The sequence below is a fragment of the Euwallacea similis genome, chromosome 16 (assembly GCF_039881205.1).
Source record: "Euwallacea similis isolate ESF13 chromosome 16, ESF131.1, whole genome shotgun sequence".
Classification (NCBI taxonomy): domain Eukaryota; kingdom Metazoa; phylum Arthropoda; class Insecta; order Coleoptera; family Curculionidae; genus Euwallacea; species Euwallacea similis.
Window position 1 is genome coordinate 1,348,145 of NC_089624.1, and position 21,568 is coordinate 1,369,712.

General features: G+C 34.0%; 2 protein-coding genes across 11 annotated transcripts in view; both read left to right on the plus strand.

The window, feature by feature from the left end:
- The first annotated feature begins 1,006 nt into the window (after positions 1–1,006).
- On the plus strand, positions 1,007–4,305 carry MFS9 (major facilitator superfamily transporter 9). The gene is made up of 8 exons (XM_066397973.1): positions 1,007–1,324; positions 2,077–2,266; positions 2,322–2,555; positions 2,767–2,941; positions 3,160–3,414; positions 3,470–3,746; positions 3,805–3,928; positions 3,984–4,305. The coding sequence occupies exons 1-8, from the start codon at positions 1,251–1,253 to the stop codon at positions 4,179–4,181; spliced, it is 1,527 nt and encodes a 508-aa protein (XP_066254070.1). The 5' UTR covers positions 1,007–1,250; the 3' UTR covers positions 4,182–4,305.
- A 1,851-nt stretch (positions 4,306–6,156) lies between these two features.
- Positions 6,157–21,568, plus strand: part of Ndae1 (Na[+]-driven anion exchanger 1) — a 38,689-nt gene continuing 23,277 nt past the window's right edge. For 8 of the 10 annotated variants that reach the window (XM_066397966.1, XM_066397962.1, XM_066397968.1 and 5 more), the window contains exons 1-3: positions 6,157–6,514; positions 18,680–18,770; positions 19,255–19,386. In XM_066397966.1, coding sequence (XP_066254063.1) covers positions 18,689–18,770; positions 19,255–19,386 — 214 coding nt within the window. In that variant the 5' untranslated portion in view covers positions 6,157–6,514; positions 18,680–18,688. Of the gene's footprint in view, positions 6,515–9,881; positions 10,017–17,602; positions 17,786–18,679; positions 18,771–19,254; positions 19,387–21,568 lie in introns of those variants that run through there. The other 2 variants (XM_066397965.1, XM_066397964.1) reach the window with 2 other exon arrangements.

Below are 21,568 nucleotides of genomic sequence, written 5' to 3' on the forward strand. Positions count from 1 at the left end.
TGCCTAACTGCCTGTCCTGCAGACAGAGCGATACGGCTACTGCCATACAGATGGCGCGTTGTGTATCATGCACTTGGACGGTTCGGTAACACGCGTGTGCAGAAGTTACGTCCAGATTTATACCGGGTGACCGAAATGGAATGTAAAGGTCACGCGAAAATGTATACCCCCTTAGCATTGCTACCTGAATGTGTCAACTATAAAAGTTGTACAGAATTTTCTTAAATATCTTATGATATTAAAGAAAAAAGAATTGCATATCGCCTTTTTGAGATACGACCAAAATGAGACACCCAGTATGTTATTATTTATATATATGAGGATTTTCCAAAGATATTTTTAGAGATATTTTTTCTAATAGTTCCTGCGAAAATGAAGAATTGTTTATCATGTAATTTTGAGATAATAGCCTAAGAGAAGAATAAAGAGGAAAAATGATTTTGCAGAAATTTGTTAGGTCCTAAAATATTATGATACGCCAATGACGTTAGGGATTCGTAAGTAGGTTCAGGGCCATATGAATTTGCTTTGTAACTTTCCTCCAGACCCGCTTACCCTTAGATCTGACAGAGACTTTTAAATCACCCTGAATTTTATATGTTGCATGAATTATTCAATTTTTAGCTTCAGTTGTGCTTATTTCTTTCAAAATGACTTATATCGCCCATAATAGAAGATTTAATTAAGATTATTATGTAAAATTTTCTTTAAGCTTGATCAATGACATAATACTTCACTTTTCATACCAATACAAAAAGTGAGTTGTTAACATACAAAGGTCAAGTTTAGATAAACGTTTAATAATCCTTTTTTAAATATGTTATTACATAGTTTTTCTTTCGATTTTCTACTTGATCTAGCCCAATGATAGATAATAAGGTTGATCTTTTTGCTCCAATTATGTAAGGCATTATTAAACATCCTTAATTGATTTCGCTATTCTTCCACACACTATACCCTTGAAAAATATGGTATAGTAGAAAGTATAAAACCCAATCGAAGGCGAGAGTGGACCGCCTTTATATTTTCCTGTATATCTAGCAAGCTTCTGCAATAACCGTTCCGCATACCGCATATTACCAATCTTGTGTGGTTCTTGTAATCAAAGAATGTCAGTGTTATCGCTGATACAGTTCCACTCCTCAAACAATGGCTTCTAAGTGAATGCCAATCACACAAAAGAATTCTGCAATTTAATTCAAAGTATCTACCTGTACTTGTCATAGTTCCCAGCAACAGTTTTATACAATATGGTTCTTTCGGATCGGAAGAAGTGTTGCAGATCCTATTGGATAAACGATTGTGGCAATTTCAAGTGCGGAGAGTAAGTACGATTAATATTTAAGTATAAGTAGGTAAGTGATTGTTTCGTAAAGATTGGGCTATTGATGCATATTTGCAATCCTATTGAACCGAATTTTAACTCATCAAAATATTCGCGTTGAAGGCAATAAGGTCATACCTGTATTTTCAAATTAATGATACTTTCAAAATACGGAAATTGGACCATCGCCATACGAATATCGAATCTCTCGCATTTTTTTTCATCAGAATTAGACAACTTTCCCTCTGGTTTTTTGAATAATTCTGTTGCGTAATTGCTGTTTTTTCTAACTCTCTCAGTAGCTCTTTATTCCAGAAGAGACTGAAATTAGGCATTTTTTTTGTCAATTTAGAGGGTTTTCCATTTTGCGTTGTGAATTTAAGGTACAGGGGGATGCGTTGTACGTGAAGATTTTTTGTTAGTTTCATAAATATGCCATAGCTTCTAGAAATGAATCCAGCTTCAGCAGGAGTCCGGCACTTTTGTTGATCATCAAAATATAGGTAACAGGACACGGGTTACCATAGCTGACCATTAGTTTATGAATTTCAGTATCAACAAAAAATAATTTTCGTAGCTATTATTGTGGTCTTAACATAAAATGCACGTGTTTTTCTAACATGAACCTGTGCTTTGCTACTTGTCCAACAATGGAACAATAGGAATAACGCACCATCATTTTCTATACCTACGTATTTATTGCCATTTGCGCATTGTAGACTATTGGGAATAAATTGATTTTCTTTTCACAGAATATCTGAAAAAAATTGTCAAGACCACTCAGCATGGAAATTTTGGCACAAACGTCGCTACATCGTCGCTACCTTAGCTTTCTTCGGATTTTTCAACATTTATTCTCTGCGAGTAAATTTAAGCATAGCGATAGTTGCTATGACTCAGGACAGGTTCGAGGTCCTGAAAAATGGTACCAAGGTGTCATTGGTACAAACAAATCAATTCATATAGAAAAACGAATTTTTACTTCGAGTCTCTTTAGGGACCCGAATTTGATTGGAATAACGAGCTGCAGGGCTACATCCTTAGTTCTTTTTTCTACGGATATATCACCACACAGCTATTAGGAGGATACTTGGCAACGAAATTCGGAGGAAAAGTGATATTTGGATCAGGAGTAGCAGTCACTGCTGCTTTAACTTTGGTAACACCTTGGCTTGCCTATGCCAATGTCTACCTGCTATTGGCTGTGAGAATTATTGAGGGTATTTTTGAGGTAAAACGATTTTCATATTATTGCTCTGGATCCGAAAGTTTAGCGGAGAAGCTCTAGTAAAGCACTAAGCATGAAGCTAATTTCCATAGAATCCAAGAATCTAACCAATATTCATACTTTAGATCAATGATCGAAAGTAGCTTGCAGTTAAGGCTACAGAACATGAATAATTTGGCTCTTAAGATTATTCAGGTATCTTGCTACGTTTTAGGGTGTTACATATCCATGCATTCATGCCGTGTGGGCCAAATGGGCCCCACCTTTAGAACGAAGCAAACTAGCCACCATTGCGTTTTCGGGAAGTTATGCCGGCACTGTATTTGCCATGCCTACATGTGCTTATCTGGCAAATGCTTTTGGATGGCCCAGTATATTCTATTTCTCTGGTAAGCCATTATGATATATTAAAATTTCCATGTACGATTCGATCATACGCAGTTGTCGCCTCAGACAAAGCGATGCCATAACTTTTTCATGTGAAAATAGACGGATTAAGTTAATTACTAAATATATATACATTTGTGCGATACTTATTGCTTCGTAGATAATAAACGCAAAGTCATATATTGTTGAAGTGGAGGAAAATGTTAATTTGTTCTTGCAGGAGCATTGGGGTTAATTTGGTATGCCCTTTGGACGGTCCTGGTAGCCAACTCGCCAGAAGAAGATAAACACATCACAAAAGAAGAACTAGATTACATTTTAAATTCCCTTAAAGAGACCACCTTTAACAAGAAGTTGGACATCCCTTGGATGAAAATCTTGACTTCGTCTGCTGTGTGGGCCATCGTAATTTCCCACTTTAGCGAAAACTGGGGTTTCTATACCTTACTAACTCAATTACCAAAGTATCTGAAAGGTAATTAATTAAAACTGGAGTATCTTGAAGATTTTTTCATTTGCACGAATTTCAGATATCCATGGTTATGACCTTGGCAAATCAGGCTTCCTATCTGGCTTTCCATACTTAGTGATGGCCTTAATGATGCAATTTGCTGGCCAATGGGCTGATTGGCTGAGGTCAAAGGGGATTCTAACTACAACTCAAGTTCGGAAGATATTTAATTGCAGCGGTTTTCTGGCCCAGACTATCTTCATGATGGGTGCGGCTTTTTGGTCGGATAAGATTGGAACTGTGTTTTGTTTGACTTTGGCTGTTGGCCTGGGAGCGTTCGCTTGGGCTGGCTTTAGGTATAAAGTGCCTGCAAAATCGAGTAAATATTTTGCTGAGAAACTATGATTTTTTAAGTGTGAATCATTTGGATGTAGCTCCTCAATATGCCAGTGTAATAATGGGTATAGGAAACACTATTGCCACCTTACCAGGAATTATCAGTCCCATTTTGTCTGGTTACATAGTCTCGAAACCACCTGTATGTACTCATTTTTTCATTTTCAGCCTTTTCATTAATTTACTTTTTTTCTCAGCAAATTATAGAGTGGCAAATTGTATTTTATATCTCAGCGGGCATTTACATGTTTGGCGCCATTGTTTATGGATGTTTCGCATCTGGAGAGCTTCAGAATTGGGCAACGATAAAAGATAACATAACGAAAGTTGATGAAGAGAAAGAAAAACACGCAATGGAGAACAAAACTTTTATTTCCGACGATGAAGGCCTTTGATTGTACGTATGTGATGATTGACGCCTTTGAGTGGATGTTTATAAATTGTAATTATTTGGTCCTACCATTGAAGTGTTCACTTGCTATCAACTATTGTTTAGGTCACTATTGTAAAAATAAGCTAACTTAAAACGTGATATAAACTTTCAAAAAAGATTTTCAGTGATTTTTTATCCTTATCCAATAGCTTACATGCGAGTTCTTTACTGCTGTATAACAGCTATTTAGTAGTACCCAGTAGCTCGCTCATCAGCCGCTGTTTAATGTGCCGGTCCAATTGGAAAATCTACTTTTATCAGTTACTGATATAAGTAATTAGGTTACTAGTCTACCATCCCAAGTAAAAGTCGGCACATAGACTATTTTTCTTCCATGCTGGCAACACTGGTAGCGGTTGTAACCTGCGCATAAAGGTAGATTCTCACTATACATTCAGTTTCCTTCCCATGTTTGTTCCGTAAGCGTTAAGTACAATTTCATATTGGCAATGTGTAAATTGAGCTGATAAATTGAATAGGCATGTAACTGGATGACGTATTCTCTGGAATATACAGATCAATTTGTGTAGACGATAAATTACGGAACGTATTTGGAACGGATATGGGTTGGAAACCGAATTTATAGTGAAAATGAACCATAATTCGTACGAAAAAGATTAATTTGTACTGAAAAGATAAACGAAGGCTGGTTTAAACGCCGCTCTTATTCTTAACTGAAATTGAAATCAGTGTTGGGAGATTAAGGTTTTTCCTTCTTAAGGGAGTTTAGAGACTTTTACCATAGTAATCCACAGTAACATTCCAAAAAAGCTTTCAAAGGATTATGTATTTATTTGTGAACGAATAAAACAAAGATACATAAAAATTCCATTTCGACTCATATCTTATGAAATTTATAGATCATATCGAAGAGTTTAGTTCAGTTTTTATGGTGAAATCCCCTTCCCATTCCCCAAATTTACAGTCTAAGGTGCTCCAGTGGAGATATCATCAGCACTTTAACTGACAATGATCAATATTCTCTAATATATTCAATCCGTCTGTAATCCTGACGTCGGATTCTCGAAATCTGGATTCGATTTTTATTTCCGTTTCTCCAACTTTAATTGCCTTATTAATGAACTTTCAACAAGATTTGGCGAAGACTTTTCGAGATCTTTACAGATAACAAATTGTTGCAAAGATTTCAAATCCTATTCGCCGAATTCCTATTTAAAACGACAATTAAACTTGGTAAAATCACAATCGAAATCTAATCCAGATTTAAAGAATACGGTGTCTGATTGAAAATTCTCAAATAACCGATTTGTTTGCCAATCTTTGCTTACTTGCAAAACGAATTTTTCCGTATGCTTGCCGAAATACATGTCGATATTCTCGCTATCATGCGTCAAAGAGTTTTGCCTTCAGAGCTCATAAAACCACAAAGTTGAAACTAGCGGCATGATTATTACCCATTAAAAAATTATGATCGCAAACAAGGGTACTTTTTTTTAATTTGAGCGAACGCTCGTGCTTCCTTCATCAATTTTATATCATTCATTTCCCTTTTGAATCACACCCGAAATAGACTCAGAACGTAACCAATACCGATCAGAAAACTTCCGCCACAGCGCGAAAACTCCTACATAACTGCCCCTTTCAGAAATCAATACTAGCGCATGACTTTCATAATGGAGATCTTACATCCTTGTTCGGGAGTTGACCATTTCCCTTGCATATAGCTACAGCAATTTCTGCAGTATCATTAGCTGTGCAAGACAGAGAGAGTTACATAATCTGGGATGAAGTTCCTCATAGAGTATATATTCGTTTGGTGGTCTGTTCAAGAACCAGGCTTAGAGCCAATGAGAGGGTGTGATTGTGACGGCATGCGCGGAAGAGGGATGCTAGTATCGTAAAAGAAGTTGGTGGAAATTATCAGAATGGAGGTGAAAATAATGGAAATGGATGTGGAGGCAGGCAGTCGAGACGGAACTCCCTTCGCGACCACTATTCTACCTGTATCTTTGTTCAAATTTGCCCAAAAAATCTCTATTTTCTATAATTTTCAACTGCTAAATTAGGGTAGAGTAGAAAGAGATTTTATCCGAATATTTTTATACAATTATTGAAGTCATGTTCCCGGGGCAGTGTGTAATAAAACTAGTGAGGAAAGTTGTTCAAAGACTGAGAAAAGTTAAAGTATTTAACAATGGTGCAAACAAATACGTTCTAGTAAATTAAGGAATAAAATTATAGGAAATTACGTGAATTGCAAACGCACAATGATAGAAATAGACATTAATTTGAATTCTACCTAGGGGCTTTCTGGTGGCGTTAGAAGAGCTTTTGGTAAGTACCTAAAGAGGTGTATTACAGCATTTGGTACAGATAAACTTTCAATTGTGAAAACTAAGTAACGCTCGACTCTAGTAAAAACGCACGATTAATTTTCGTTCCCAATACTTGTCCATTCAACTAACAAAACAATAAAACTAAGAAAACTACAAATAGTTAATTTTCTGATGTCCGGATTCCTGTAAAGAACAAGACAAGGTTCCCGTGATTAGGTTTCGGGACAGAGATCGATTTTTAGAGGGCAGAGTCAAAGAGAAAAGGGCAGACATAAAATTTCAAATTAAAACTTATGCATGTTGGCTTGTTAAAAACCTTGAAAATTCAATGCTTTGTGGTAGTAAATGAACCGAAAAAAGTCATGGCGTAGTCAAACTTATCAAATCTAGAGAGCAAATAAGTCATTATGTGTCACCGAATAAGTTAATTGGCATCACACTTGTAATCGTTGCATACACTCTACGAACAAATAAATTTGTTCCCGTCAGTCCAGGGCAATGCTTTAAAAGTATCAACTAAAAAAGGAACCGTTTTACAAAGTTACTTTAATCAACTGCTTAACACGAATAAGTATCATTACTGCGTCATTCATGCGTATGTTGCTAATGCTGAAGCGCTCAACACGAAGAAAATACCCGAAAAGTACGTTCGACATAGAGGGTTTTAAAAGCATTGGGCTGTGCTTCGCTAATGTTTTCTTATTCCATGGTTCAACTATGAAAGACAATCAATACAGCTTGTAAAGTCAATGTACACTGAGAATATTTAGTGCGGTGCACTAAATAATGTTTTTAAAGCAATAATAGAATCAATGTGGACGTCGCTTTATAAAACAAATGTGCTCTAAATATATTTTATAAAGGTAGTAAACATACGAACAAAACTATTGTAAAAGCGTCTTAAGAACTCTTATACGATATTTTATATTAAAGTAATGCAGCAACTCATAAATTCATATAAGATATTTACTGCGGAAAAAGCATTGATCTTTTTGCCTATACTAGTATGGTGCTAGTGTAGTAAAATGAAGGTCTCTAAAAATGCTTTTCCAAGGCTCCAGGATCCCAATTGAAGTATCCAGGATCGCTCTAGGACTCATATCATTCCATTTAACTGAAAAACGGCTCATCGAAAATTTAGATTTTTAAAAAATTTTCAAAGCAAGGGAAGCACCTACTTTTTGTCACTCTAAACTTCAAACGTCGATATCTCGGGAACAGATAAAGCAATGGCATTAAAAATAGCTCTACACAAAACTTATTGCTTTATGAAGACGATAATAATTGTCAACATAATTTACAACCTTTGGTCCATTAAAAAAAAGTGTTGTTAGTTTGATAAATTGTGATGTTGATTTATACGATTTGACACTAGACTCTGATGATCTTGTGAAAAATTAAAAGCTTTGCTAATTCGGGATTTTCGTAGGACCTATAATAATGGAAATATGACTATATGACTCTTAATATGAATTTTCGGTTGGACCAAATTGGGTTCTATCGCAATATTCGTTTGTAAGTTCGTCTAAGTTTCATTGTTCTTTTTTTACCCTGTAGAAAAACTGATTTAGCTTGATATCTCATCAGTCAAAATGAATCTCCAATTTTTTCCTTTGCTTGAACAAAGATTAGTGCAAAGATAAAGGTCATATGTACACACACGAGCTATATGAGATGTTCAAACATAATGGAATTCTAATCTCCTTTGCTTTAATCCCTACATCACTATGATTATCCGGAGATTATTATGACTGATTTTAATGCAAAGGACTTAAAAATATAGAACTTTAATAACGTTTTTGTTTTGGAATTTGCAGGATCAGAGTTCATGATGGGTAAAATTATATAAAAGAATGCCTTCCGAGCTAAAAGACAATTTCTAGAAGGAACGAAATTATACAGCCATCTCGAATTTGCATGGAATTCTTTGTAAGGCAGCATTTTCAATTTTTCTATAGGTCCAAAAATAAAGACTGTTCGGAGGCGGTTCTCAAAAAATACATCTTCAAAGCCACCAATCAGGGAGTTCAGGACCACAAATACATGTATGCGAAATTCCAAAAGTTTATTTCGTGAAAAATTGGCACAGAGTTGCGAAAACCACATCACTTTAACAGTACACAACGATTCTATGTTCAGTTTTTCACAAATGCTTAATGTACCATTGACTGTCTGAAATCCTGTATATTTTCGAATGTCGACCTTATGGCGGCAAGCGCTCAAAACACGCATGATTGCAAAGACTTAACTAATAATTAAAGGGATCGAACAATAAAGATGCGATCGGATAAAACTTAATTTCATAATATACATATTTAAGCCATTTCATTACAGCAATCCAGAAAAAAGCGTTTTCCATTGCGCGCGTGATAAATTCCATGGTGAGACGAAATTGATCGCGGGAAGTCATGCACGGGAAAGTACATTTCGGTATGTGTAATGGGCGATACTTTTAATTATTGAATTTTGAAAAAGGTAAATGATCTATGGAATTGAGGTACTCGCTGCAGCTTTGGAAGAGCTGGTAATATTTGCATTTTTTTAAGTAGATAGGTGTTAAGTAAGGTTTTCGTAGCAAAATTCAACTATATTTGTATAGCTTAAAGTTTTGTGAATTTCCATTTCAAATGAATAAACAAGAATATCGTTCACACATTCTTGTAAATACCTCTCCATTTTTGTCACACAAGCTGCTGGTTCCTACTCATTTTCTCAACATCTTATCTTAGAGATCTCGAAATAAAATCTAACGGCTGTACTATCCTTATCTAAGCCTGTGATATGCAGGGCAGTTTTCCCGTGCACTTACAGTGATTATTTATCGCGCGATTGCGGGTAAGGCGTCATTTCAGTGCACTCAACTGACCACGGCAAATTTCTAGTTTTCAGAGTTGTATACAGAGTGTTTCTGGATATGTACGCAATACACATATCTACAGGTTTTATGGAGGCGTCAAATGGGAGCAATGCTTGATGAGGCCTAACTCAAGAATTCTCGAACATTTTTATCGGCTCTTGTTTTGAGAGAACCCAGAGATCAATAGAAGTGCACACATGTTTCTTATTTACAACTCCTATTCACAAGATTAATTAGATACTAATAACCTTTTTATAGTGAAAATAGTTTATAACAACAATTGCTCAGCTCAGATTTCATTATCATACTTACCGTCAGTAAACTTGAAACGAATCTCATTATTATGATAGACATTCAAACGTGGATGCTCAATCGTAACGTCGAAGAAATTACTTAATAATGGGATCTTGATCTTGGTGGCAAAACTGATTACTCCCACTATTTTTTCTTTTGCATAATATACATGAAGCTCAAGGTTGAAACGTTACATGAAAAATCATGATTATCCGAATTGTGTTTACGCTGATTTGAGTCGCTTTTCCGAATTCAGTATCACTTGTGTTTTGAGGGCGGACAGTCAGAGATAAGTAATTATAGTGATTCATTTTTGTTGTTTCATTTGAGTTTTGTTATTCCATTCAACGTAAGTAATTGTCATTTCGCATGCGATTTTAAATTGAAGGAGTAAAAATAAAATTTAAAGTACCCTGAAGGATTTTAAATTGAGAGCTCTGGCCGAGCCTGAGTGGAATTATAATGTGAAATACGTTGGTATGGAATATTATCTCTGGATATTTCAATGATTTAGATGCAGTTTTCTGAAAATTAGTTGTAGTACAAAAATAAAAAATTCAAATTCTAAAGGTCTGCAAACCGACGTATGTATCGCTGTGCAGTTAATCTCGAGGTAGCTCCTAGCATCTGTTTTATTTTTAAAATAGATTTAAGTGCAAAAAACACCAATCCCATACTAATTTTAAATCCACATTCAATTTATAATACAATAACTATTTGATTAATTCACGTAAGTTAGCAGCTTTGAATTTTTTCCCTCGTTAAGTCGAACAAAAGAAAATTATTCCATTGCGTTCAAACTCTTTTGATGAAAGTGGTAATTTCTTCAAGAAAAATCATACTTTTTGCCGCAAAATCCGACAAGGTTATTAAAAGTCGATTTTTTGTCATTGAGTGTGAACTTTTGATGTTCAAGTATTATGTGGTTTCGATTTAACCACAACCCAAATGAACGACATAATAACTTATGCCTCTCACATTAACACCAAGTACATTTGCTGTTATTTTATTTTATTTTTTCAGTTAAGTAGGAGTATTTAAATCTGCGGTTCTGCGATTTTAAGTCAAGACGATTAATTAGTTAAACAAAATTCCTCAGCTAAGGATTTTGAAGGCAATCAAATCAAATCAACAAAATCGATAAACAAATTTTCGATTTACAATTTAATAAACCATAAATGTGCAAGATCAATAATTTTTTTATACTCGTATCTATTCATCCATTAGCAATAATCTACTTAGTATAAAATTTCATAATACACACAGTGAATAAGTGTTACTTTCAAATGCTAATTCAACCGCATTATTATATTTCGGTAATTATACTCGGATTAACGCATGAAGATTCGTCAGTTACCACAAGTGTGTAAAGCATCTGATTACCTATCTAAGCCATTTAAAGCGATAAACTGCGGTATGTTATTTTTACTTACACTATTAATGGGAGTTAAAGTGGATACCTCATTTGTACGTAAAATATTGAACACTGATAGCCCATTGATTTCCATTGTAAAAGCAATGGTTAAAAAAACAAAAAATATGCACTTTATATCAAACTTCTCCACCTAAGTGGAATGTTTTGTCGGTCAAAACCGGAAAGTTGACCTAAGAGCGAAATCATTTTTCGATACCCATCATCATCGGATCGCTGTCTGTGAAATAATACTTATGTTTTATTTTTTAATTTGAGCGATACAATATATGTACTAAAGCAAAAAGTGAGCTTTATTCGAGACACCGGTACCTAACCAGCTCTCCAGTGTCCAAAAATTACTGGAAGAGGCTCTGTTGCTTCGTTAAAAACCAAAGGGTGCCACCTGACCAACTTAGAACCCAGATCGGTAATCTCAGCTTGTTTTTTCTGTAAATGCATGTCTTGAGCGAAGAAGTTATCATTATAAAGTTACCCATTTTTTTTTGCAAATATAAAATCATGGTTGAGTGCATAAGGAAAATGAGATGTTTAGTTTCAAAGAGCGTTATGAATACCGATAACCTATTCACATACCACAATATGCACTACTAAACTCAGAAAACCTCGAAGTGTGAGGTCATCTGGTCATATGACCAGGTTAAAATCTCATTAATCTCGATATGTGTACGTAAATAATATTTAAATTGCAAATTATTTTTGACCTAAGTCAGTGCTATATGAATAATGTAGGGATATAATATCGAAGTGCATAGGGTTATATTTTTGTAAACAAGGATAAAGAGTTATTCAAGAACAACAAAGAATCAATTTTTAATGGAAATAATAAGAAACCGAGGATACCATTTTATTTTATACAGCGTGTCCCAAGTTTAATATATATTTTTTTTACATTGTTTATATACATAATGTAAGGATAACGCATAAACATGAGGATTAAATAACCTGGTTTCATCGCAAACAGTGAATTATGCTGGGATCAATTTTCATCGGATAACACTAGATAAAATTTCGTTATATTAAAATATAAATTATTTTTCATCAGAACGCGATTCTGAGAATAATTATACGAGTGCAACGTTTCCGAGCATTTACACAACTTAAATATTATTCGAATTTAATTATGTGTGTTTAAACACTTAATATAGATGATATTACTATACATATTAATAAAATTTGTTTAATCACTTAGCAGTACATGTCTGAGAGATATTGTAACAAAGTATTCGCGATCATCTATGGTAATAACAATAAATAATTTCCTCGAACGTTAAATAATTTATTAAACAATTACGCTTTGAATGGAATTTTTTCCCTTTTAATACTTTTCAGTTGGTTTGTTTCATCACTCGTGAAATAGTATATTAACATACAAGTTTCATAATGTAGCTCATTGTCGCTCCAGTCCCCGTGTGCGATAATAAGCCTTATGAACCATGTTCCTTATGCTATTTATTTTGATGAAAAAAGATTGTAATCCTTAAATGAGGTAAAAAATTCTAATGTCAAAATATTACAATTTTGTTCATTTTTGAGGCTTTCGACGTGAAAATGTACTATGTAGTTTAGGTACTTCGGCAGTATACAGTATATTTCACGACAGTAGCTATATGGAGGAGTGCACGCTTTCGCACATCTCCATTTATAGTATGGAAAAAACGAAGTAAACATAGTAGAGATCAGCTGTCGTACTGCATAAACTCTGTAATATTGCCAGCTTGCTTTTCAACAGCCAGGTTGCTTGATTGTTATTTAAAATTTCCTATTAAAATTATTTCAAATAATTTTCATTTTCAAAATTAAATAAGAAAAAAAATACAACCCTTAAACCTGAAACAAAATTAAATTCTAGAAATCAACAAAAAAAATAATAAAAATTTAATTAATGGAAATTACAATAAAAATCAAAACTGCATTAAATGCTCAAATCGGTCCCCTTCTTGAGCAGAACAGTGACCGAATATAAACCGTTCATAAAAATTCCGCCGCACGTTTGCAAGTGTTTTTGGGCTAATAGTTTGCATGCAATTTCGAATTTCAATTCGCAACTCATTTAAATTATTAATCTTATCACCTTCAAATCTATAAATTATAACATAAAGCCATAAGAAAAAATGTGCAGGAGTTAAATCAGGAGATCTTGCTGGCCACAAAATGTTGCCTCATCCACTTATCAGTTTGTTTCGAAAATGTCTTTCGGGACATTTCCTAGCAAGAGCGGCATTGTAGGCACCATGTTGCTGAAACCATACATCGCCTGATTCAACTTCTAATTAGTGGATTGCCAGAATATATTTGTGTCTGGAGAAGGTTGAGGTTTCTCAATTCATTCAAAGTATGTTTAATGAAAAACGAAACAATTACGTGACCACGTAAAATACCTGCCCAGACATTAAATTTTTGAGGATATTGGGTTCGTCCATTATACGTTCTGTGCAAATTCTCCTTTGACCAGTAACGAGTGACGGCTGGATTAGCGTGACCCAATAATGGAAAGGTCGATTCATCCATAAAAAGGGCGTTTTTGATGAAATTTTCATAATTATTCGCCATTTCCATTATTGTTCCACAAAAAAACAGCCGTCCTTCTAGGTCTTTAGGAAAAATCTCGTTCATTTTTTTGCACCCTGTATGAATTACATCCGTTTTTTCCTTTTATTGTTACCTTGTGGGGGGCGTTTATGAGGCAGGGGCGGAACGCATCCAATCGTCTCGAAATTTCGAATGGCACGACGCACTGTACCAACATTGGAAACGGGTCGATTATCAAAATTTTCTAATAAATAAATGGCAACTCCTAAGGATTGTCCTGAATAAAATTGTTTGACCACGAAGACTTTCTCTTCAATTGTAAAAATTTCCATTTTATTATACATATTTTTATTCGCTATTTTAACAATACGCGGAAGATAAAATTATTCCAAAGTTTCGATAGCAAGTGAAGAAAATATAATTCCATAAGTTCAAAACAAATTACAAATACGATATCGACAATGATACGTATTATTTTTTTTAATTAAGCAAGCCGGCAACATTACAGAGCTGTAGTACGATAGCTGATCTCCACTATGTTTACTTAGTTTTTTGTATACTATAAATGGAGATGCGCAGAAGCATACACTCCTTCATATCTCTAGTGTCATGAAATATACTACATATTGCCCTCATAAAAGAGTAAAATGGTATCGAAAGATTCCTCATTGTGACGTCGGTTTGATGCCATCATCGTGCGGAAAAGCTGCAATTTTGATTTTGCAACAAAAAATAATATATTGCATAACGAGCATTAAATGCTAGTCATATCCTTAAGAAATGCTCATTTTGACTAAATTGTAAATCATACGTTTTCTACGACTACAAACAATTTGTGAAACATAAAAGGGATTTACTGCTTAATCCTCCAAAAGCCAATACAGCTATCACCAAAATTTGTTTTTCCTTGTTGCTGTGGATACTGTTACGAAGCCGTGGGAAATAAGCTTATTTCCTTATCGTTGCGCTCGCAACTCGTAGGAAATGAAGCTATAGGGAAATCGAGGGTCGTTTGATACCATTTTTGAGTTGGTAACAATGCAATATCGTCACAGCCGTAAAAAATGATATTGTTTTATTGTGAATCACTAAAGCGTTTTAATAAATACTTCACATAACTTGTCTTTGACCTTCATAAATTACGGTTTTACAGATGATGTATTTCCCTAATGTGACGATAATTATGCAGGAAACACGATAATAGCAAATATACCAACACGTTTAATTGTTTATTATCAAATCCAGACACTTCACCTTGATGTTCTTTTAGGTCAGTTTTATATTGGGTCTTGGAGGTTACTTACAACTGAACTTCTTGACATAGTTTTAACTAATAAACGAGCTCATAAAATTTTTGTAAGGCTGTGGAATAATAAATCGGAAAGTTTGTTAAAAGGTTAAAAAGAAACGCCATATTTATTGGTACCAGAATTACATACAAGGTGTACAAGAAAATGAAAACATTCAATTTTTATCTCGCAATCGAACGGTTTGAATGAAATTCTGGGAGGTGCTGCCATCAGTTCCACCCTCAGATCAAACAAATTTACAGTCCATGAATTGGATATAAATTACGACGTCTAAATAGACGTAAATGAGATGTTGAATGAGATCAGCAAAATGCCTCGGAAAATTAATATTTTGCCACAATCATCTTCTCTTCAAGCGAGCAATATGATGGCAAAGAATGTGTTCATTCCCATTTTCTCTATATTGTTACGCCAGGTCAGTTTATATATTCTTAATCTTTAGTCATTTTTAGCATTCCACAATATATTTGCGATAAACAATTATCACAATATTCCAATTATTTGGATTTTATGCCTTCCATATCATAATGGGCTGGTTCAATTCTAAAAAAAAAATTATTTGAAAAGTTTCTAGTCCACCACAAGAAAGTTGGATGTGGAAAGTAGCGCTTATGGTTATTTAGAACAATGATAAAATGTTTGATGGAAGAAAACTTTCAAGTTATTAAATATCCATAGATGCTCGGGAGAAATTTAATACTTATCTGTATGTGCTTTTAAACTCTGAGCAGCCATAGGCGACGTACAACACGACAAAAATTTCTTTATTCCTTTCAATAATGGGAAATTTACATTACAATATTTGCTTAGGAGAATATTATATGGATGGATATGTCGATGTTATTTTATGGAATGTGACTATTTCCTATGGGCATTTTCAGCTGTTTTAAAAAACTTTTTACTAGAAATTATTAATTTAGAGCGAAGAGAAGATGCGATGGCAGTTATTGTCTGATTACACGCACAGGTGAGAAAACAAGCTTTACCACACGCGTATTTGGCGACGACCTCACATTGCCTATAAAGAAAAAAATCTAAGCGTGTTAGCAAGCATTACTTTCACCTCGTAAATACGTGGGGTGATGCTACTTTACCCCACCTAAAACAAAGTTTAATCTTCTAAGTTCTAAAACAGTTCACGAGACTTTCTTAATTGAGACGATTTCGGGTAGGCCAATTTTTGAAGTAACTTTCGGATATAGTCAAAGTTTCGAAAATTTTACAGACGTCATTCTACACTAAAATATTATATAATTTCGCGATATCATTTCACACACTCACAAACAGATTCATTTTGGTAATATCGCAGATATAAGTTGAACTTACTAATTTTTATGTTTCTTTATGCTTAGATGCTGCCACGATTAGATAATACAAGTTAATAACAAGATGATCTAACTTTCCTAATTATGAGCTATGACGGAATAAAGCAACCGACTGAAAAATGCATTTTTGTCAAGTGGATAATTATTAGCATTAACTTAATTACACGGGAAACAGAACATTTCGGAGTTAAAATTAACTAAGTACCAAATTTAGGCAACCATCCGTAAACATTATTGCTTTTGTCTTGAATGTAAGCAAATAATTGGCAATTAACCGAATACATACCCTGGTTGTCTCTCACAAATACACACTGTGTTGAGTTTGTGAATATGATAAATGCACTTTAAGTCCGAATTTTTCTAAAGGGCTAAATCATAAAATACATTTTTTGAGCCTGGAGCTATTGCATCAAATTACTGCTGTTCAAGGCATAGATAAAAAAAATCCTAAGAGTGTGCGATTAAATGTATGGTAAAAATTTTTGCCGCACGCAAATCAAAGTGGCAGCAGCCATTATCAAAACTTTTTGTAGATATTTGACACTGACCTACGTGCAACAAGATCTTCAACTGTATGTATGCGTGTAAAGATTTTACCACAGGCTAGTATTTAATTGAATTTATAGAACACAACAAAGGTAATATCCATGAGCTTGTAGGAAAATACGTGCGGTAGTAACTCTACCGCACTCGATTCCTTTTATAGTCACTACTGCACTCGATTTCTGATCGAACTTCGATTAAATGTGATATATGGAATTACTGATTGGTGACTTTTAACTTAAGGCTGAAGTTAATAAATGATAAGTGCATCGTAAATCAGTTTTTCTAAATGTCTATTTTGCTTATTGACATTTCAGTAGTATAAACCCTAATAAATCATTCACAAAATTTAACAATTTTCCATCAGTTTATAAATCATTCGTGACAAATTCCTATTGTAACCACACGAAAAATATCAACAATTATTGGAACCGAACTGCCTACCTGTTTGCTGCATTCAGTCTATCTGTAAATGCAAAAACTGCACTGTAACCTCTTAAGAAAGCTCACCAATGATGAAGCTTTAATCTACATATGACCTTTATTTAAGGGGACTTGCAGGTATATCTCGGTGAATAATTTTCTTTTGCTAATAAGATAGTACAATGGGCTAATTTATAATTATTAGTAAATCATTAACAAATATTGACTAAGGAGCTTCTAATCAACGGTGTTAAATATACCGAAAAGCACAATCATTTATATAATGTTGAGCAGGTAAGAAACTAACTTAAACCGCTTCAGTTTAGTTTTCTTCGGACATATCTCGCAATGCATGGAAATATCTTGTTCTTATCTGTATTACTCTGTTCAGAATTCAATGAGCGCCCCATGGGAGAGGATCGGTAGCTCAAAACATGATATTTTCAGTAAGAAGTAGTTCTAATTATTGATAGTCATGAATTCTATAAGTTCCGTCCTAAAAACCGGTAATCTGAGTTCTGTTTAAATATTTTTGGAGTATTGTTTATTCCTGGTAAGTAAACAAAGAAGTTTGATAATACATATCGCAATCTTTATAAATTTATAATAATTTAGTTTCATAGTGTGCGAGGCCTCTTTATTCCTTTGAAAATATGTTTTCCAAAATTAAAGCAGATGGAAATTCCAATTTTTAAAGTTCCTTACGTTTCTCTTTTTCGCTTTTCGAAGAGGAATGACGTAAGCATAAATAAGTCCCTACTAATTAAAAAATAGTTTAATAACTGGACAACAAAACTGTTTTTGACAATCCTTTTTTGATCTACAAAGTATACATTATATATTCATACGTCTTATTTTAGTACACGTTCAATCGTGCAAAACTCATCGCATCGCTTCCTTTTCCCAGAAACCTAAACTAGGACCGTAATGATCTACCTTATAATACTTGTACCCGAATAGGCTATTCTAGGTAACGAGCGGAAAGTGTATTCTTGATACCTTTGCATGAAAATTACAGCTTAGAGGTAAACGAATTAAAAAAAAATATATCCGAGATGTTTGAGGCCAATCGTTCTTTGGTTCAGATTAGTTCAAGTTAGTTTCGAAATTAATTATCTAATTTTTTTAGATAAGTAAACCCTAGTTGAAACAACTGTAAAAAGTCCTGGGGGCTTTGTTCGGTGTGTTATATCAGGCGAAATTAGTGTAACTTTGGGAGTCCCACAGGGATCCCGAAACCACGAATCTAAATATTATTTGAAGATAAAGAATATAACTTTAATATAATGTGTCCTCTGCGAATACCAACGCGATATTTTTTAAATAATTTCCATTTGAAATCGAAGTGAAAATATCAGTTATCCTTTAATTGTGCGTTGCAGAGTATACGATTATGTCATCGCCAACAGTAAATCAATTCCTCTAGAACAACAATTTCCTCTTTCAGGATTGAAACATGGATTTACAAGGTGATGAGGCCTCCAAAGATCCAAAGGCAGAGAAGCATAAACAACCCTTCGACGAATCAGATTTTGAAGGTAAGGGCAGTTCATACAGTATTTACCGAAGACATAAAATGAAAGAGTTATTCATATTTAAACTATTTGGTATTCATATTAGGATATTTAATCTGGTATTCCCTGTAAATCCGCAAATCGAATTTAAGTGTAAATGTGGTTTAAATTGTAATTTTTATTTGTAAAACTGTCAATTTAAGCCACGTTCGAGAGTTAGGTCAACTTGTGGATTTACGGAGCGTTAGAGAGTTAGTCAAGATGATAAACAAGGTTTAAAGAGAATGTTGAATGAGTGGCTAAGATCACTATCGGTTGAATTGATAGAGACGGAGTGAGGCAGTGAAAAGGAATTAAAAAGGATTTTTTTGTGATTACTGCCGTAGCAATTCTTTAATGTAGCTCTTTGAGACTAGATATTTTTTTCCTAATATTATGAGAATCTGTGTAACCATCTAAAATGCTATAGAATAATTGCTCTTTCATAGGATAGTATTATTATTTGCAGGCCATAGAGCTCACAGTGTTTTCGTTGGGGTTCACATACCAACTGAGAAAAGACACTCTCATAGACACAAAAAACACTCACATCACAGGAATTCTGCTGGAGATAAGTCGACTTCCGAAGACGAAAGACCAAGTAAGTACCCTAACGTCTTCATCGGTATACTTTAAAATTCAATATTATGCTACTTCCTACATTGACGTACAACCCATAGACAATATTGAATTTCAAAACTAGCTATCTACTGCAAACACATGGAGTCAGTTGAACGTATATTCAAAAGCACTTTCATTCCTCAAAATAATCCTTTATTTCCACGAGATATGCGTGAATAAGGCATTAATAAGTATGGTGTTATTTACGTCAAGGAACTAAGTGGAGAGTAGAGCATAATGTAATAGGTATTCTCGACAACAGAAGACAGGCCAAGACGTCTCCGTAACATTTATGTGATGTCTAGAAAAGTATCTGGTCACATTAAAAATGAAAATTTTCTTCTATTTATTTCCCTATTGCACATGTCGAGAAGATACGCTAAAAATGTCAAAACAAATTTTACAACTGACGAGATCCATTAAATAAACGGAATGAAAGTTAGTTGGCTTATTTGAGGCTTCTTTATTGCCCTGCCTTTACTTTCTTTATCCAATATTGAGTGACCTAATAATTTATTCTTTTCTCAGTGTTTGCTCCGTTTTCCTTTACAATTCTAGCATAATAAATATTCGTATTTAGATGCTTATCAATGCTTGAATCCCCAAATAACCTAAGACATTTATTGAACTGTAGCCTAATGCGAACAATGGAAACCAATGTCCAGTTCTTCGCCTTTTGAGAAAAGTTCTAAGAAATGATAAAATAACAAGAACGTTAACTTTGCTATTTATACGAACATACATGTTTCACGTTTCATAAGGCTTCTTATTAGGATCTACATGTGTAATTTAGTTCCAAAGCCCCTTTCAATGTAATAATACAAGGAAAATTGAAATGTAAAAAGAGTCGTTATATAAAGTACGTATTTGCGTCATTGCAAACCTTTCGTTTCCAAGCAGAGTATAACAGGTTTATGCTAATGATATTTTAAACGCGATTTTCTTTTTGTGCTTATAAAATTTAAATTTATGCACTTAGAAAAATTAGGTAGACAGATTTTGCTAGGTAATGGGGAGGAAGCCAGTCTCAGCAAGAGAAGAGATTGAAAAAAACAAGTAAATTTCAGTAATGTGAACCAACTTTTCCGCAAACTCAAAATATCGTGGAAGGACTAGAAAAGTATCAAAAAAAGTCATATAAAGAAACGCCATTTTTACTTTATATTTTTGCGTGTGACAGACGGAAATTCTTCGAAGGTTCACTTCGAGTTATGCTAATAACAATCCATCCCACTGCTCTTCTTGTTATTTTTTAAAGCTTTTTTGCAATTTTTTATCTGTAAAAATATTAGACTTTACTTATATTGTCTCCACGTCCCCCAAAATTGATCCCAAAACACACATACTCGAATCGCATATAAGTCTAATGTCTTAGGGTAGTGCAAATTTGACCTAGTTTCATTTTGTTTGATATACAGGGTTGTTCACTCAGCGCGCGTCAGACGATTACGGCCTTATTGACAGCTTTTATCGAAAATTCTTTTACAGTTATATGTAGGACCTTATAAGGTAAATTTTAAAAATATTCTCATTTATACAGGATATGTTAAAAAAGATACGATACAAATTTATGTTTTTTTTAATGGAACACCCTAATTATTATTGCATTTTTGGATTCTCAACATTCAATTGCACATATATTGAAAACTATTAATTCCAAGAATACCAACGTATTAATAAACTTGTATTGAAATTGAACGTAGAATCCAAAAATTCGATAATAATTAGGGTGCTCCATTTAAAAAAACATAAGTTTGCATTGTATCTTTTTTTGACATACCTTGTATAAATGAGAATATTTTTAAAATGCACTTTATAAGGTCCTACATCTAATTGTAGAAACAATTTTCGATAAAAGCCTTAAATAAGGCCGCAATCGTCCGACGTGTGCTTAGTGGACAACCCTGTATATTTATTTGCATACATTTATTTTATACACATAGTTATTGTATTTTGTGAACCCTCTCACAAAACCCGCTCTCATAGAACATACAGATTTAGAAGGCTCTTTCAATACACCCATCAGTATGATGCAAAAATTTTACTCTGTGACACTATGTTATATGATTATAGTCTGCAAAACCTGAACCCGAAAAACATCATCCCTTTTATCTAGGCAATTAATTCGCGTACATCAATACAGCATTTGATGAATATTTTTT

Excerpts from the sequence above, each read along its gene's own strand:
- MFS9 (XM_066397973.1), top strand. The coding sequence starts at position 1,251 with ATGGTTCTTTCGGATCGGAAGAAGTGTTGCAGATCCTATTGGATAAAC. Across the intron at positions 2,556-2,766 it reads TTATTGAGGGTATTTTTGAG|GGTGTTACATATCCATGCAT; the intron begins GTAAAACGATTT and ends GCTACGTTTTAG. Across the intron at positions 3,929-3,983 it reads ACATAGTCTCGAAACCACCT|CAAATTATAGAGTGGCAAAT; the intron begins GTATGTACTCAT and ends TTTTTTTCTCAG.